Consider the following 19,195-nt stretch of genomic DNA (forward strand, 5'->3'; position numbering starts at 1 on the left):
CTGTCTTCTGATTTCCCAGTTTTTTATCCAGGAAACTAAGAGTTTCATTTTTCACTTCCTAGCCTTTCCTGTAGCCATGTTTAACCAGTGACTTATTGGTTCTGGCCAATGACGTGTGAGAGTAAATCTTCTAGGATGCTTCTGGAAAGTTCCCTTCTTGATAAAATGAGAAACAGGTCCCTGTCCTGAGCCTTCGTCATAATCTTCTGCCTTTGTCTCTGGTTATGTGACAACTTTACTCCTGGTGCTGTGGTAGCCACCTTATGCATATTTTAACAAACCGAGGGGACAAAAGAATATCTCTGAAGAGGCAAGAATAGAAGGCTAGGTAGAGTGCAAATTCTTGGAGACACCAAACCCAGCACGGTCTTCTTGCTAGTTAAAATAAATGCCATTATGTATTTTCCCCTGTTTTCAGGTTTGTGCGTTCTTACATTCAAAACATTATAACTTAAAAGACATTGCATGAATGGTTATTAAGATATAAAGTGTGATAAAAAAGTTGCGAACATTTATTTTTTAAACATACAGTAAAAGAGACATTGCCATTAGTCCCACTCAGAATGCTCGCCTTTACTTTGTACACACCTGCCCCACTGTTCTGTCACTTTCCAACGCAGTTCCAGAAGTGCTGTTTATGAGTGTCTTTAGTTATGCTGCTGTACTTGCCTGTGTGTTCTGAATTGATACAAAACATTACTTTCCATGCTCATTTTAACTTTGGTGAAGAGCCAGAAGTCTCACTGTTCCAGATCAAGTGAACACAGTGGACGAGGACGCATTGTAATGTTTTTACAAACCTGCTTTCTATTGGGTGGCACTTGGCAATAGTATTCACCTCATTTTGATCATAGCTCATAGAAAAACTCACAAAAGAGGATTTTCAGAACCGCTTCAGAAAGTGGCAAGGAGGATGGGATAAGTGTGCTAAAAGCAAGGAGGAGTAATTTGAGGGGGATGAATGGCAATGTGTATTTTACCATAATAAAAATTTAAAATTTAAATGTTCGGCATATATTTTGATCACCTCCTGTACATTTCAAATACAATGGAAAAAGGGACCCATTTAAGATTTTTTAAAATAGGAAACACAGATTTTGGAAAGCAAAATCTTGTTCTCAATTTTTTAAAAGCAAAGACTGAAAAATGATGTAGAACATCTTTTTTATATTACTCTGATTTTCATTACTGCAATAAAATATCTGAGGCAGGCTAACTTTATCCTCAAAGGGTTTATTTAGCTCATGGTTTTGTAGGCAGAAAGTACTAGATTGGGACTCCCGTTGGTTTGGCCTCTGATAAGGACCAAAGCTATGTTGTCATATAGGTGGACCATGTGTAGGAAGGAGGAAGAGATCACATACTGAGACAGGAAGGTTGAGAGAGATTCAGGGGCCAGGCTAAGGCTTTTATAAGGATTCACTAGCACCGGAACTCACTCTAAGAAAACAACATTCCCCTTCCGAGGGCAGAGTCCCCAGTGACCTAAGGACGTGCCCTGAAGGTCCGCTGCTTTAGCGTTCCCACCACATCCCATATGGCCACACTGGGACCACATCTTCAACAAATGAATCTTTGGGGAGCAAACCACATCCAAACCATAGCAACATCTAATGATAAGAGTGAACTGAGGTGGAGATAGCTCAATCAGAGAACTGAGAGCAAATAAACATTTATAAAACCTAAGGAGAGTGGAAAAGAGCAAAACTGACAACCAGAATTATCAAAAAATCTGTACTATAGAGGATAAATATGAGAAACTGTGATAGGGTGCAGCCAAAAAGACAGGAAGATAGAGAAAAATGGAAAATAATATGCACAACTAGTATGTAAATAAGTATGACTAAATAAACAGGACAAAGATGAGAAAAATATTTAAAAAAAAAAATCTGTCAACCAGTACCAGAAAAATTTAGAAGAAACAAGAACCCAGACTTACCTTGCTTAAAGTTGGGAATTGAATGAAGGAAAGAAGGAAGAAGATTATATATGTATTCAGGTGGAAAAGGGCAGTGAATAGGAACAACAAAGCTAAATATGAGTGAGTACTAATGTGAAAATGTAAACAGTGTCTGCTCTTGAAAACTCTCCTGCCAACGAGAAATGAGCAAATATTTATTTTAGGAAAGTATGTCTATGAAAGTACTATTAAATCAAACCTGAGCTTGGAAAAATGAAAAAAAGATAATAGCAAAGTTTCTTTTTTTCTTGGAAAGACCAAACAATATTAGGTATTGAGGAAGGCCAAGGATGTATTGGTCTGAGTTTCCCTGTGTGATAAAGGCAGGGTTGGGGTGTAGGAAAGGGTAGAGGACAGAGGTTAGATAAAGGCAAGTCCCCGATATTTACCACCGCCAACGGCACCACACCTGTTCCAGGACTGAGAAGTAGTGACTTGGGCCTTTGGGGGACAGAAAAGCCCACACCGCAGATCACCTTAGGACATGTGCCCAGGAGTGTGGGAGAGGTGCAGTTTCCAGCTAAGCCAGAGCATGTGTTTCCTGGGGTATCCTAGAACCTCTCCTGAGCAAGGCCTGTGAGACACATATTACTGCACTCCAGGGGCCGCTCATCTAAGGCAGGAGACACACATGGCAACATAATCTGGGGTGCCTTAGATAGAGAAGAGAGAGCATTGCTAACCAAGGAAGGGAAGTCTGGAAAGGTTTTGCAAAGGTGGAGATATTTGACCTGGATCTTTAAAGATGAATCAAGTTTCCCTAGGAAGGAAGATGAAAGACGCTGTGATGGAGATGATGATGATGATGATGATGATGATGATGATGATGTGTGTGTGTGTGTGTGTGTGTAGGAGCAGAAGAGAAGCACAAGTCAGGGAAAAACGTAGGAGTTTCTGGAATCAGTAAATGGTGCAGATGGGCCAGAGAACTGGTGCCTGAGAGTGACATGGAACTTGAAAACCCGCCCCTGAAAGGAGGGCAGCTAACTGCTGAATATGAGCAAGCAGAAAACAATCCCACACACAGGCAATATTTAAAAAAAATGCATATACAGATGACATTAAAACACTTTATGATCCTTGCAATAGTGCTCTATTAAGTAACTGACAATAGCGGCAAAAGTTTTCTTTTTTTTTCTTTTTGGGGACAGGGTCTCGCTATGCAGTTCAGGCTGGCTTCGAGCTCACTTTGTAGCCTAGGCTGGTCTTGAACTTGCAATGATTCTCCCGCCTCAGCCTCCTGAGTGCTGGGATTACAGGCGTGCGCCACCACACCCAGCTAGCAAAAGCTTCATAGAAATGCTGACAGCAAGCTGGTCAAATGGTAAGCATTTATGGAACCATAAAGTTCTACCTGCTAACCATTACATAATCTCATGTGCTGACCTCAGTCTGATTATATAACAGTGGGGAGAAGACGACCAAGGACTGGCATTCTGGAGTATTATTCATTCATTTGTTCATTAATTCAACAAACATCGACCGAGTATTTTCCTTGTGCCAAAAGATTAGAGGTGAGAATGCAGATATGAGTAAAGCAGATCTTGGCTTTCAAGGAACTTTCAGTTTAAGGTGTAGACAGACAGGTCAGTGAGTACGTGCCTTACAGTGGAACAGGTGCCCCGAAACAGAGTCTGTACCCAGAGAGCACAGGGAGGCTGGGAGCCGGACAGAAGAATACAGCAGGGCAGGAGAACGAGGCCACCGTAGGGGGTCTCATGGGGGGGTGCACTTAAGATGGCTGAGTTGGAATGACAGGCACTCATGAAGCGGGAGCCAAGAAAGGGGAGGCTGCAACAGCAAGGACATTTGGGGGCCACGGCAAGCTTTTCTTGGACAAAACATGAAGGAGGGGTCTTTTTAATTTGCAAGGCATTCACAGTTGGTCAAGCTGTGTGATTACCTGGCTGCCTGCCAGAGAAACCCATGTGAGCATGCTTTTCAGCCTGCTGCAGGGCTTAGTCAGGCGGCAAGTATTTATTGTATGCCCATTATGCACATACGCCCTAGCAGGCACACCAGGACGAAAAGCAGGAAGAAAAGAAGCAGGAACTCAAATATTGTGAAAAATGGAGCATTTCGTGTTGAGCGCTGGTTACAATTGTGGCTTCATCTGACCCACCGTGAGCAGAGACAATGCAGCTATTGTGGTGGCAGCCAGCTCTGCGTCTCATGGCCAGCGCTGCCCGCCTGCCTGCCCTCTGTGCCCTGGTGCTGTGGGTCTCACCACTCATTTGCATAAAACCTCTTGATTGGGCTCACATCTTCCCATTACCTTAATAAAGACTTGCCATGGCCTCAAAAGAGATTGGAGATCTTCCTTTTGCAGCTGCTCCTCTTCTAGCAAAGTGACCAAAAGTCACAGGGGATAAACAGAATCAGCAGCCTGCACTGTTCCTCTGTTCAAGAGTCTCCTGCTCTGTGGTGCCACCTTCCTGTGCACTTTTGGGGAGAACAGGAATCTAAAAGAAGGAACCCTGGGAAGCAAGGCCATGAGCAGAATGGCTGGCCATATTACATGTCATCATTGTGTCAAGAGCTAACTGACTTCAGTGCTGGGTACTTTTTGAAGAAAACTAATTACAAATGCTTATTGACCCTCTCCGGCAGCCCTGCCCGCTATGCCTCAGTCCACCTGGCTCTCACATCAATGTTTAGGCAAACAAACCCAATCTTCGTGCTGCTGTTTCAAATCACAGCCTATCTCTTTGTTTCCCTTCACTGCTAGATTTCTTGGAAAAATCATCTCTACTTCCTGACATCCATAGGATATGATTTTGTGTCTATTATCATCATCATTAACCAAAAAGTAGACACAGAAAAAAGCCCACTCTTTATGTCTCTCCTCATGGATTTTTCTGTGGGAAGGTGGCACCAGGAAAACATCTTTCTGGTGGATGTCTTGAGGTATTTTGGGGCTGCAGCTTGAAAGCCCTAGGGATAGCCTTACACAGTGAATCAGTATTTCGAACCTCAAAGGGACAGCCCATGGTGAGACTTCAGGAGTTCTAAGTCCCCATAGAAAGGTGAGTAAGGATACTAACTTGGGGCAACATCTCTTAAACCATACAAGGGGGAAGATAAGTGAAACTCAGACAGCTAAGACCTTACCTTAATTCTGTAGCATAAAACCTTGCTTTGATAAGCAAATTGTCTAGAGATAGATAAAATAGATAACAAGAAAAGTAATGTGTTGTAATACATAAAATTTAAAGTAAAATGTTTTTAACAATTAATATATGGAAATGTTCTCACTATGTCTCTGGTGAGTTATACTCAGTGCTAGGCTCTGGGTCCCAAGAGGGGCGCTGACAAACTGGGGTGTATCCAGACCCTTTGCACACATCCCTGTTTGTCAGTGTCCTAGGCCTCCTTACTAAAAGACCAGGCAAATGACGTAGGTCTGGAAAGCAGTAGCAGAGGCCGGATCTCTCTTCAGTCAAGAGTAGGTCCCCAGACTATAAAACACTGGCTTTCTATTCCCTCTCCCCTGTTGAACTCCAGCTATTGCTAAGACAGGACAACAGAGCATCAAAGGAAGAGAATCTTGAATCTTTGAGTCTTTGGGAGTCTTTGTTTTTGTAAAGAAAAATTCTTTCCTTTCTAGTAAAAGGGAAAAATAATGAAGGGGAAGGTGGGGAAGGTGACAGGATATTTCCTGCAACTCAAGCAATTCTGGCCTGATTTCCTTACATCTATAACTCAGTGTCCCCTGCTGTCTGCAGCCACTTCAAATGCCCTTCCTGGGGCCTCACTTGATCTGCCTCCTAAGAATTTCATTCTCTACATCATTTATTTCTCCAGTCAGAATCTTGGCGACCAATTACCAATTGCCCCCCCAACACATCAATACATCAAACATTGATTAACTGAACAATGGCAAGTAGAGGGAAGACTAATGCCATAACTTTATCCAAATGAGAAGATTCTACCTAATTTTCCTTGGGGTAAAGGAGTTTATTGATGGAGGCTTTAAGATCATAGGAGGAAAAGAAAGTGTGGAAACTGAGGACACAAATAGTTCTGTAAGAGAGTACTTTGAGTCATTGTGTGTGTAAAAATAGGGCATAAAAGGTAATAGATAATAGGGGTACTACCAGATGGTTAAGTTTTTTGAAGGCAGGGACCATATGTGTTTTATTTCACTACATGCAGCCATATTTTAACATCTAGGAAAATATCTGGCCTATTGTTTATTTATTTATTTATTTATTTATTTGAAATTTAAAGAAAAAATTTATTGAAGATCTGAAAAACAATTCCTAAAAGACAGACTTTTCCAGAAAACTGTAGCTACACAATGCATTACATCTATCATGTTAAAACGCGCACTAGACACAAATACAAAAACCATGAAACAATTCAGCATTCTTCAACAACTTGAGCAAAGATAAAACTAAGGAACAACATGGATGACTTGCAAAAGATGGGCTCTTTAAGCACTGTTAAAAAGAAAAAAGCACAAATGGATGAGTGTGTTCAGTGATATACACCTAATTGGACCTTTGGCACTAGGAATCAGAGCACTTTGTCATACAGCATTAACATGTATTATAACAGTGCATAGTGTCAAAGGAATAGAACCACCAGCATTCAAATGCAGCTTTGTCAACTAGGCAATAAAACATCTACACCATTGACTCTCTGGTGTCTATCACTGAATACACTGGTAGCAACTTTGTTTTTTTTTCTTTTTTTTTTTTTTTTTTTTTTCTACGGTACCGGGAACCGAACTCACGACCTTGCACTTGCCAGGCAGGCGCTTTTGCCGCTGAGCTAAATCCCCAGCCCCGTGGTAGCAACTTTGAAATGAAAAAAAAAAAGAAAAAAGGAGCTGAAACTTCCTTTTACCTGTTTAAAATCAAACAAAACAAACATCAACTCTGTTATACACTAACATCTTCAAAGTACATCATTTGTACAAGAGAAAGACTAGGAACAAAAACGTGTGGACAGAGATCCAAACATGGGTGAGAGCGCCTCACTCTGCTTTCCTATGGCCCTCAGGAGGGGCCACTTCATAATCACTGGCACTAAGCAAATTACCGAATTCTTTGCCAGATATTTGAGGAAATCATGAAGATAATTCAGTAATAAAGCAAGGCTCTTCTCATCAGAGGTGCATAGCCAACATTGCTCCAATTTGTACAAATAATCTCAGTAGATGTGGTGCTCTGTGCACCTGGGACGTGGGTATGTCAGGGTGATCGTCAAGGATCTCAGCAGACGGTGGTCTCTCAAATTTGTAGAGGAGCTGAGTGCCCAGCATCACACTGAAGTATTCTTTTATCCCTGCTACAGCCTCATTAACAGCATGCTCCTTATTATCTGTGTTTCCTCGAGATCTCTTATAATTTGCATAGTCCTCTAGAATGAAGTCCACATTCTTCTTGGCAGGAAGATAAAAGAGCTGTTTCTTCCTGGTAATTGGGTCCCAGTCATCAACAAGCCACGGTTTTAGCTCTTTAGGGATCTTTACTTTAACTTCAACTCTGTTCATAAATGTTTCTTTGTTTTCAACAGTAGGATCAACCCGAGCCCTCCTCTTCTGAGGAAGCAGAGTGTCTCACTGGTACAGCCACCATCTCCATTACCAGAGCTTTTTTGTTTGTTCTTTTTAGTTTTCACTTTAATGGCCTGAACTCAGCTTATGAGCTTGATACCCAAGCATTTGTTTCCACCCCATCTGCCTTTTGTCTCATTTCTGCTTCTCCATCTCCTTTCCTGATGTTTCCTGTACTAAATATTGGAGTTCCTAAGGTCTTGGTCCTAACCTCACTTCTCCTTTTCCTCCATCTGTCTTTCTAAATGACTAGGCCACTTGCATGATTTTAAACACCAAATACATGCTACTGACTCCCTCATACCTGCCTCCAGCCTTGAGCTACCTTTTGTACTCCAACAGATCCAATCCCTCACTGGGTGTTTTTACCCCAGTATCTTAAGAGTAAAACAAATAGAAGATTTTGGTATGTTCAAAATGCAGATTCACTCTCTGGTCTCTCCCAGCTACCTGTCCAGCCTCCCCTTGAACCCCACACACTGTGTGCTGGGCCATCTGACAGTTTCTGAGATGTGACCCAAGCTTTCCTGCCCTCGGCCCTGGAAGCGGCACTCGGGTGGTGGAATGCTCTCCCCTCTGCACTTTCTGTTTCATTTCTTGTTTGTTTTTTTCCTTGCTTGCTTTTGTTTTGTTTTTGAGACATGGTCTAAGTAAGTTGAGACTGGCCTCAAGCTTATGATCCTTTGTTTTTTTGTTTGGTTGGTTGTTTGGTTGGTTTTTTTTCCAGTACCGGGGATCGAACTCATGATATTGCACTTGCTGGGCAGGCGCTGTGCCACTGAGCTAAATCCTCAGCCCCTTGATCTTTTGATATATGACACATAGCTACTTGTCTTTTACCAAAAGTTAGTTAGTAACTTGATATTTTTCCTAGAATTTTAACATTTTAAAAAAAGAGAAACATGTAAAGTCCTCTTGTTCTCATTCACTCTTAAAAACATTTTTGTTTTTGGTTCCAGGAATGGAACTTAGGACCTTGTGCTTGCCAGGCAGGCACTTGTGCTGCTGAGCTATATCCCCAGCTCATTCACTCTTTTCTCTTCCATCTTACCATGAGTGAGTAAGGAGTGTCGCTAGTTCCCGACCCTGCATCCAGATCTCCCTTTCTTTCTGACACAGCCTTGACTTTGTTACCACGTTCACACATCTCCCACTTTCACCCTTTGCCCTAAAGCCGTGCCTTACATAAGCAGAAGCCAACTGCACACCCACTACAGCTGGTCATCCAGCAGGGAACAGTAGGCCTCCAGGAGGTCGCTGTGCTTGCTGCTTCACCAAAGAGGCTTCCTCTCAGAGAGCTGGGGTGGAGCTAGAAGAGCCAGGGTATATGAATTTTCCTTCTGGGGCCAAGGCCCATACTAAATGACATTCTTGTTTGCTTGGTCTTTCTTATCTGTCATCCTATCTCACATAGTTGTGTGCTCTTAACCAAAAACACCACATCATAGAAAGAAGGAAACCGGATTTCCTAAATGTCGCCACACCTCTCTGCCAACACAGTAAAACTGGTATTTCCATCTATAGCTAATCACTATTGCTTCTTGGCCTTTTGGCTAAGATCAAGTATAGCTAATTACCTTTGGTTAGTGCATTATTTTCTATAGTCGTGTTTAAACTCTATGTTACAAAATACTTACACAGGTCTAAGTAACTATTTGAAAAGGAGATGTTTAAACTAACAGAACTGACCTCTCTGTTTCTCCTCTCTGCTTGTAGGTTGCAGCATGTTTACTTTCCTGACATCTGTCACCGCAGCTCTCAGTGGCCTCCTGGTAGGTTATGAACTTGGGCTCATCTCAGGGGCTCTTCTCCAGATCAGAACCCTGTTGTCCCTGACCTGTCATGAGCAGGAAATGATTGTGAGCTCCCTGCTCATTGGGGCCTTCCTCGCCTCTCTCACTGGAGGAGTTCTGATAGACAGATATGGACGAAGGACTGCAATCATTGTGTCATCTTGTCTACTTGGACTTGGAAGCTTAGTCTTGATCCTCAGTTTGTCCTACGTAATTCTCATCGTGGGACGCATTGCCATTGGAGTCTCCATTTCCCTCTCTTCCATCGCTACCTGTGTATACATTGCTGAAATTGCTCCACAACACAGAAGAGGCCTCCTTGTGTCACTGAATGAGTTGATGATTGTCATCGGCATTCTTTTCGCCTATATTTCAAATTATGTATTTGCCAATGTCTTCCATGGCTGGAAGTATATGTTTGGTCTTGTGATTCCCTTAGGAATTCTGCAAGCAATCGCAATGTACTTTCTCCCTCCGAGCCCTCGATTTCTGGTGATGAAAGGGCAGGAGGAAGCTGCTAGCAAGGTTCTTGGAAGATTAAGAGCAATCTCAGACACAACTGAAGAGCTCACTATGATAAAATCTTCCTTGAAAGAAGAGTATCAGTACACTTTTTGGGATCTGTTCCGGACCAAGGACAATATGAGGACTCGAATAATGATAGGTCTAACACTGGTATTTTTTGTACAAGTCACTGGACAGCCAAACATATTATTTTATGCATCAACTGTTTTGAAGTCTGTTGGCTTTGAAAGTAACGAGGCAGCTAGCCTGGCTTCCACTGGGGTTGGGGTGGTCAAGGTTGTAAGCACCATCCCCGCCACCCTTCTTGTAGACCATGTTGGCAGTAAAACCTTCCTCTGCATTGGTTCATCCATGATGGCTGCTTCATTGCTGACAATGGGTATTGTGAATCTTAACACCCACATGAATTTCACCAATATCTGCAGAAGCCATAGCCCTATTAACCAATCCTTGGATGGACCTGTGCTTCATGGAGCAGGAAACCTATCAACCAGCAATAATATTCTCAGAGAGCACTTTAAAGAAATCCTTTCCCACAGCAGGGGCTCACTTACGCCCATGGGAAATGACACGGATAAGAAAGCAGAGATGACCTCCACATTCTTACCACGTGCTGGACTACACCAAACTGAACACCAGATAGCCACAGACCCTGATGAAGTCCCAGCTTCTTTGAAGTGGCTGTCTTTAGCCAGCTTGCTTGTTTATGTTGCTGCTTTTTCAATTGGTTTAGGACCAAGTAAGTACTTTATTCTTTTCCTCTCTTCCCTAGCAATTGTATTGTGCCACTTTTGATCAGAACATTCTACTGCTATAGGGCCTTGTTCCATGTAAGTACTAGAAGCAAGATGAGGATAACAATGGGCATCAGATATTTCTGCTAATGTGGAAAATGTGCTGGACTTATACCCGCTTCTGAAAAGCTCAGCACTGTATGTCATTTAAAGATACCATCAGATGAATCGGACCTGGGGAGAAATTTATTTATTGTTCAAGGGCACTATATTGTTTCATGAAATCAAAGTTTACTGGGGTTGCATTTCCCTCCACGCCATTCCTGAGTTTCTTTATAGGTAAAAGAAAAATATCAAGTGTTTAGTTTTTCTTAAAGATATCGTAATGGGTGCATCATGAAGAAAAGAATTATGAGTTGGATGCACCATTTCTTTGAGTAAATTTTACTCTAGCAACCTCCCAGGGCCCATCTCTCTCATGCATTAAATAAGAACTGGAGTCTAGTTAGTCACATCTTTCACAATGTTGTATTTCTAGTTCCATGACCAAGTTTAAACACTTCTCTTGAGCAAAATCTCTTAAAGATAGATCTGCTAGAATGTCTGCTAGAATAGGTTGTTTGTTGTAGTTCTGTAGTCTTCTACCCTCACACTCACAGTTCAAATCTTCCAGTAAGATGGTTGGGAAGGTCTTTTCTATACCTTGCTGGGAAAAACATGCTTAAAAATCAGTGATGGTCTTTTTCTACCACCACTTAAGCTCCTCCTATTTTTCCTTCTTAATCCTCTCTTTGTTTTCCTCTTTTTGCTCAGGCCCTCCTGTCTATTACTGAATTAGTTTGGAAACTTATCCACAAGGCTCAAGAAGGCAAGTAAATTGGCTTAAATAAAGGGGACTATTGGAGGTTCCAGAGAAATATGAAAACAAAGGTTGTGTTGCAGAAGGCACCCAGTACCAGGTGTTGGATAGGGGTTCTGGAAAGAAGGTCACATAAGGGCTTGTTCTAGCTATCAGTGCTAGTTTATTAACTGTGCATTCAGGAGATAGGTATCAAATGACTCACTTTTTAAATAACCAAGAACCATACTAGTGCTGGGAAAATAGTAATGAACAAGGCAGACTCTGTTCCCCTGTACTCAAGGACAATAGGGTGGAAGAAATGAGCTACACTCCCTGCATCAGCTTCTTGTTGCTCAGCAATAGTTAGGATTGGTTAGCTGCCCAATTGCTATTAATTAGTGACTAGATTTATACATGTTGATGTGGCCTTTCTTCACCCAACCCTACCTTCTCATAGTTCAACTTCCATGCCCACAGCTAAAGTATCAGTTTCTAGATATTGGTTGTTTAAATTCCGTAGATGAGGGGAGATGTGATGGACCCTGCTCTTTGCTGTGTCGAGTCAGAGGTAGCAGTTCGGGCTTAATCAGCTGTGGTAAGGTTGGGTCATACATTCCAAAACGTGGATGAGTAAAAGCTGGCTGTCCTCTAGCCCCTGGAGTAGAGGTATTTCCCTATAAAAAGGTGTGTGGGGGCAAGTGGAACAAATTACCATTCCATCAGTCTCTGATTGTTATGGTTTGTTCCTGTACCTTGATCCTACTTATTGTCATAATAATATTTATCATTAATCAATAGTTTCCTGAAAACAAGTTGCTACCATCATCAGGATTCAATTATCTTGGGTGTACACCTGTGAGATACTTATGTGGCTCTGTTGATGCTTTAATGACATTTGATTAAGCATCTTGTTTACATTTTACTTCAAGACGTATTTCAGAGTCTATCAGAAGGGCAAGGTATGGGTACTATCTTTTATTTAGGAAAAGTTGATCTTGTTTGTAGAATTTATGTATAGAAATAAGTCCAGCAGGTTTTGTTCACTTTATAAAGTTTGAGTGTAGTCATCAATCCTTTAATTTCCTTTGCCAGAATCTTTTTTCACCTCTATGTTCATGATAAAAAGATATTTTTATATCAATTGTCTTTATCTAATATTATGTATATCAATTTGTATATCAATTTTCTTTATCTAATATTATGAAATATCAAGAATCTACTAAGAATCTAAGAAAAGGTTAGCAGAAAGAAAGAGATCCCTCTAGGTTTTAATTCAGAGAACCATCAGGTTGGAAGAGTTGGTATTATGGCACATATCACAAAAGACATTGACCTAAACTTTAAGGATAAACATATTTATGGTTAGAACACTCTTACCCTCATGTCACCCTTTTTTTCTTTAGTTTTTTGAAAAATGTAGCAAATCCTTCAATATATTACACAGCATTAGGGCCAGGGATATAACTCAGTGGCACAGCATCTGCCTGGCAAGTGCAAAGTCCTGAGTTCAATTCCTGGTGCAAACACACACACACACACACACACACACACACACACACACACATTGATATCTGATTGTATTGGAGTTACACATTTTAGAAAACCTAGTTGGATTTTGGAAATAATTATTGGAGGCTGTTTGTTATTTACCTTCTAGGATACCTTAAAGAAGCTTATTCTCTAACTCTTAAAATATAATTTAAGCTTAGAGTCAACTGGTGTCTATGGGCAGCTATTATGTCAAATACAAGAATAAGCAATCTTGTTTTGATCTTAATAGAAATCTTAATGTGTTAGCTTTCCATTGCTGTGATAAAATACCTGAGAAAATCAACTTAAAGGAGAAAAGGTTTATTCTGGCTCATGCTTTCAGAGATTTCAGTCCACGTTCTCTTGACCCCATTGTCTTTGGTTGTCTAGTGAGGCAGTGCATCCTGGTGAGAAAGCGTGGGGTGGAGGAAACTGTTCACTTCGCGGTGGCTGGGAGCCAGAGAGGAAGGAGGAAAGAAGCCGAGGTCTCAGTATCACTTTATAGGCGGGTCCCCAATGACCTACCTTCCTTCCACCAGCGCCCGGGCTAGAGACCACACCCTTAGCATAGGAGCCTTTAGGAGCCATTCCAGATCTAAAAAATAGGAGTTAATTATTTTTAGTCCAGTCGTCTTCTTGAAGAGATATCAGATGTAAGAACGAACAAAGTAGTGTATATTTTGTCCATCCATTCTGTACTTTTAAATGGGCCATTCTATACTTACTGCAAGGTGGAGATGTAGTTTCTCTTTTTCCAAAGTTGTACTAGATAAATGAACATATACTTTTTATATTAAAAATAATTATATATATAATATATAATTAATTAATACATTTAGGGTGGAAAAAATGAGCTACACTTCCTGCATCAGCTTCTTGTTGCTCAGCAATGGTTAGGATTGGTTAGCTGCCCAATTGCTGTTAATTAGTGACTAGATTTATACATGTTGATGTGGCCTTTCTTCACCCAATCCTACCTTCTCATAGTTCAACTTCCATGCCCACATCTAAAGTCAAGGTACACCCTATATATAATGTTATATATTATAACATTAATAATATCATTATAACAATATGTAATTATATATAATATATAATTATATTGAATTATATATATAATTATATATATTGAATATGGAATGAATATGGAAAATATATTAAAATATATGAACATGGAAAAACATATTTCATAAGATTAAGGACCGGAATTCAATATATATAATTATATATAATATCATATTAATATATGTTATATTCTATTAATAATAATTAATATATAATTAATATATCAGAATATATTTATTATAATATATAATGTATATAATTATATACATTACATATAATTTTATATTATAAAAAATTCTATTATAGATAATATACTTTTTATAAAGCTGAGCTCTAGGAAAAAGGAGAAGGAGAATAATAAGTTCCTGATATCCATGTACTTGAATAATTGAACTTGATTTAGGAAATGTTGAATGCATGGATTGGTTAGAACTCAAACTCAGCTGATGTGACAGGGACAAAAATAACAATGTCTTAAGTAAGTTAGTTTCTTTTTCTCTCATTTAACGGTTGAAGATGGGTGTTTCTGGGTGCTGAGGAGGTGCCCAGGGTCAGGCATCAGAAGTCCATAATTTTCTCAGACTTTATGTTGGCCAGTACTTTAGTACTCGTTCCTAATCTATCATGATGACTATTTTAAAATACTAGAACACATTTTTTAGTGTTATTATCCTTTACTAATAGCAGCCAGTGGTCCCTTGAGAACAAATGCAATGTATAACATGCAGTCAGTTGAAGGGAGGCTGGGCAGATAAAGGCCTGGGTAATCTGTAACAGTGCACGTAATGGCACCAGCAGCAGAACCACTGTGGTGACATAGGTAAGGAATTTCATACAGAAATTAGAGGTCAAGCAATTGTGAAAGAATCTGAGGAAGCGAAGGGAGGCTGGTGGAAGGATGTCTGTGGGAAGATGTTGACTGTGCATTTGATTGTGGCCTGCAGTCTCTGCAGGATAGAGGAAAAGCGGGACTCAAACTAGAGGGAAATCTATGGGATCTGAGTCCCTGGGAAGAAACTGCAGCTTGCATCTGTTCCTCCGTGTCAGGTCCAGGCATGCATGCAGGCCATCTGCAGGAAAGTGTCTGTCCTTCTTCAAGAACAATGTGCCTGGAAGTTGTAGGAGGAGATCTGGCTAAACTTATTGCTCCCCTCCCCGCACTGACAAGGTGAGCCGGAGGTCAGCAACATGGTGCGCAAGCCACAGGGTGCCAGCAACCACCAGACAGGGCTGATGTGTCCCGTGGGACGTCCCAGCTCATGCAGGGTTCTCTTCCCTACAACCCTCAACCAGAAGAGTGAAAGCCGGGAATTCTGGGAAACATTCCCAGCTTAGTTAAAGTGACGCAGCACAAAGCTGCTGCCGTGATAAACTCTGGATTCAGATAAAATAGATATGAATATGGAAAAATATATTTCATAAGATTAAGGGCCGGAATTCAATCTTCAGTTGCAGCGATAGAAAAAGTTTTCAAAATTAAAATGTTAATTATTAAAATGATTGAGTAGCTTCCATTTCATCCCCTTCTTTAAAAAAGAGGTGGGATCATGTTATTAACGTCTCTTGGAGTTTGTTTTTTTTAGCTATGAACCCAGAGATCACTCTTAGGCTAGTGCACTGAAAAGGCTTTCGTATTTGTTTTCTCAGGAACATTAATTACCTCCCTTGAGCTGATGGTTCTGTTATCTCCAGTTGTGTTGTTTCACGTGACTCAGTTCCTTTTCTTCCCCAGGGAGTATGAGACTTTTCCACTTGATGCATCTCTGTCAGCCAAACAAAAAAGCCCAGGTCTGAGTTCTCTTTTGCCAAGGCACCAGGGTGCCTTGCGACTTCCCTTCTTTCCCATTCCCACAAGCCTCTCCGCTCGCCACTCAGGGCTGAGGCTTTGGGGCCTCTTCAACCCAGCCAGTGGACAAACAGTCCTGGATTTTCCCTCACAAGTGACTCTTACTGTTTCCTTCCTACTTCTGCTGTGCTAGTAGCATTATGTTCTCAGGGTTGGATTATCGGGAGACCCTTGCAGTAGTCCTCATCCATCCTGGCTCTTCCCATGCCCGGCATTCTTTCGAACCAGCACTGATTAAATGTCATTTTCCTCATATCAGTCCAGCTCCCAAATCTTCCACACCTTCGTACTTTTACCACATAAGAGAAGTCAGATCCCTTCTAAAATGAAAACATTTTAAATTAATTAGTGAACATTTTCTTTTTATAGAAAACAAACAAGAAACTGCAAAGATTGAAGCCACAGGGTCTGAAGTAACAAATCCTTGCCTATCACCCATCTTTGAGGGAACAACTCTGTCTGGTTTTCTTTCTTCTTTTTTTTCTTTCCTTTTGTCTTTTTGAGACAGGGTCTCGCTATGCAGTTCAGGCTGGCCTTGAGCTCACTTTATAGCCCAGGCTGGTCTCGAACTCACAACGATCCTCCTGCCTCAGCCTCCCAAGTGCTGGGATTACAGGCATGCACCACCATGCCCTGCTGTGTCTGGTTTTCAAGCCTTCCTTCAACTCATCCAGTTTTACCAGGGCATTCTTGCACTATTTACATGGTGGTCTATGGAGGCATGCTCTAGCACCACTGCTGACATAGAAGTGCATCCCGGTGATGCAGAGTATGCTCAGTGAATGATGAGCCAGGCATGAACAGTGGCCTACCCATTTGGACTTCTGTACTGTTCATTGTGCCACTCCCTGGCCGATAAACACAATGCACTACTGCAACATGTTACTTCCCTCTCTACCCAAATCCTTCTGTCTCTGAACCTTAAGAAAAATCTTTTTCCTCATAAATGCACTGTCTTTCTTAGAGGACTTCCTCTGTATGAGCTAGTAGTGTATTTCTAGCATACAGTTATTCAGTTCGGGGCTACAAGCAGGCTGAGTTAAAAATCAGTAAATTCTAGTTTCTCATCCCAGCTCTTGAACTTACTGGCTATGAGACCTAGTTTCACTTCTCTAAGGTGTTTCCCACCTATGAAATGGGTATAATAATGCTGGTTCTGTCTTCCACAGTAGGTGCTTGTCAAATGAGCCATTGTGTAAGTGCTTTGTATGTGTAGAGCATGATATCAATGAGCTACAGGGAATAACACAGCTGAGTCCTTAATGATACATGTGTTCCTTCTTCGGTATGTTTACTTTCGTTTATTAACTAGAATATAGTTCCTAGATTAGAAACTCTTTGAGGAAAGAAACCACATTTCATGGTTTTCATTTTGATCCTTTAGAAGCAAGCCCTGTGTAAGTCTGTTTAAAAATCGTGCTGGGTTACATTTGGGTTGCTAAGAAGGGCGAGAAAAACGACTTTAAAAATCAATGCAGATACAGGAAAGCTCTAAGCATGCTTCTTAACTTGGGCGGAGGTATCAAGTGGGTGGGCGAAGGACCCAGAAAGCTGGAAACGGTGCCAAGAAAACCCTGTTGCTATCACAAGGGCTGCGCAGAACAATCCATCACTTGGACCTGATTTCTAAAAATCTCTCTCTGTCTTTGTAAGAAAGTGCAGGGAGATGGTGGTACCCAGAAGCAGCTAGCAGGAGGCATGGAGGTCATTAGGACTGTTTGGACACAGTACATCTGAAAGTTGTCCTGGATTTCTTGGGACAGTTTTGCTTTTTGCCGCAACCACAACATGGAGGAGACAGTCTGTTTGAGAAATTCTTAGACCAAAAGTAATACTAGGGTGGTGGAAAAATCTCAGGACTGAGAGCAATTGGAGGATGAGAATGGATATAATTCTTTCATATTATGGTTTGTCCAATTGATAATTACTGTTCCATAGACTGATCTGGGTGTTCACATGTGAACCTGGGTGAGCCCATTGAAAGCAGACATCTGAATCACCCTCTCTAAAGAAAACAGTTATTTCTTACTGTGGCATGGGACTATGAATTTTCCTAGTGTTTTAAGGAGGATATGAATAATTGTCCTTTTTTGCCTCCTTGGCAAAAGTCAGTCATTTATGTCTATATGCATGTTGTAGTTATTTTTCTTCCCTAAAGAAAAAACATACTATAGGAATTCCATTTCAACCCTCAAAATTATATTCTAGGGCATTGGTATAAACTGTAGGAACTGTTGGAGTTTTAACAAGATTTTTATTAGGAGCAAGCTTGTCATACCAGATTTTTGAATGCATTATAAAACTTATTAACTTGATATGATTATTCCTTAGGTATTTCATTTAGAGAAGCTATTGCCTGTAATACAAACAAATCCTTTATGCAAATAGAGGTATAAAAGGAAAAGTACTTGCTGCTCTAAAGTAGCACGGAAAGGAAAATTAAAACATCCTTATTAAATTTTCTTAAATATGGGTTGGCTTAAAACAACATTCTTTAATTGCATTAGATCACAGCATGGTTTTCTTCTGCCAGGAATGTGTTTCTATTCTTAGGTTAAAGTGTATGCCCTACACCGCTTCACTTTCTGGTCTTCTGTTTCTCTAACTACGAAAATAACAAAGTTGTTCTAGGTTCCAGAATTTAAGAGGGGATATAAATATGATACCAAGGAATCCTATATATTTTATGCATTTACAATGTGGTTCTAAAGATTCCCTTAGATTTGATAGCCTGCTGAAGACACTTATGCCCCACAAGTGTGTATGAGCCTTGTCCTCTGCTTCTCTATAACTAAAATTAACACTCTTCCATCAAATAAAATTAGGACAATGCTCCACTGCCATTGTTAGGGACCCTACTAAGTATTGTGTTCTCCATACTTCATCTTCCCTTCAACATAGGTTCAGAATCTTCGCCCAAATCTTCACTGTGTTTCTGGGCTCCTTTCAAGAGCTAAGATGTTTTCAGCATAAAATCACAGGTTCTTAATATTGTGAGGACACACAGTGCATGAAAATTTCTCTTCTATTCATACTCACAAGTGAAGCAAAGATGAGCCAAAACCTGAGTCCTAATATTATTATCTCACAAGTTCCTTCGAGGTGATGCATGTGTAGAAGCCCAGCTCTCCTTAAAATAGACACTACAACTCAGAAAAGTGTTTGGGGCTGTTCTTTCCACAATAATTATTGAACTTTTTTAGTCCAAAAATTCATGTGTCCATCAATTAAGTCATTAACTTCATCTTCCATTCCATGAATAGCATCTTTTCATGATGAGAAGATAGAGGAAAATTTTCCCAATGTCCCCATCTAAGTTAGGTGATGAGGTTTTGACT

The 19,195-nt window shown here is 40.7% G+C and overlaps 1 protein-coding gene and 1 pseudogene across 3 annotated transcripts in view; one reads left to right on the plus strand and one right to left on the minus strand.

Moving 5' to 3' along the window:
- Slc2a12 (solute carrier family 2 (facilitated glucose transporter), member 12) overlaps positions 1-19,195 on the plus strand; it is a 57,071-nt gene that overhangs the window by 11,926 nt on the left and 25,950 nt on the right. For all 3 annotated transcript variants that reach the window (XM_005390509.2, XM_013517402.1, XM_005390508.2), the window contains one exon: positions 9,240-10,580. In XM_005390509.2, the coding sequence (XP_005390566.1) occupies positions 9,248-10,580 (1,333 nt within the window). In that variant the 5' untranslated portion in view covers positions 9,240-9,247. The remainder of the gene's footprint in view (positions 1-9,239; positions 10,581-19,195) is intronic.
- Positions 6,942-8,670, minus strand: LOC102019109 (annotated as a pseudogene).

The sequence above is a fragment of the Chinchilla lanigera genome, unplaced genomic scaffold (genome assembly GCF_000276665.1).
Source record: "Chinchilla lanigera isolate Chin_1 unplaced genomic scaffold, ChiLan1.0 scaffold00038, whole genome shotgun sequence".
Lineage (NCBI taxonomy): Eukaryota > Metazoa > Chordata > Mammalia > Rodentia > Chinchillidae > Chinchilla > Chinchilla lanigera.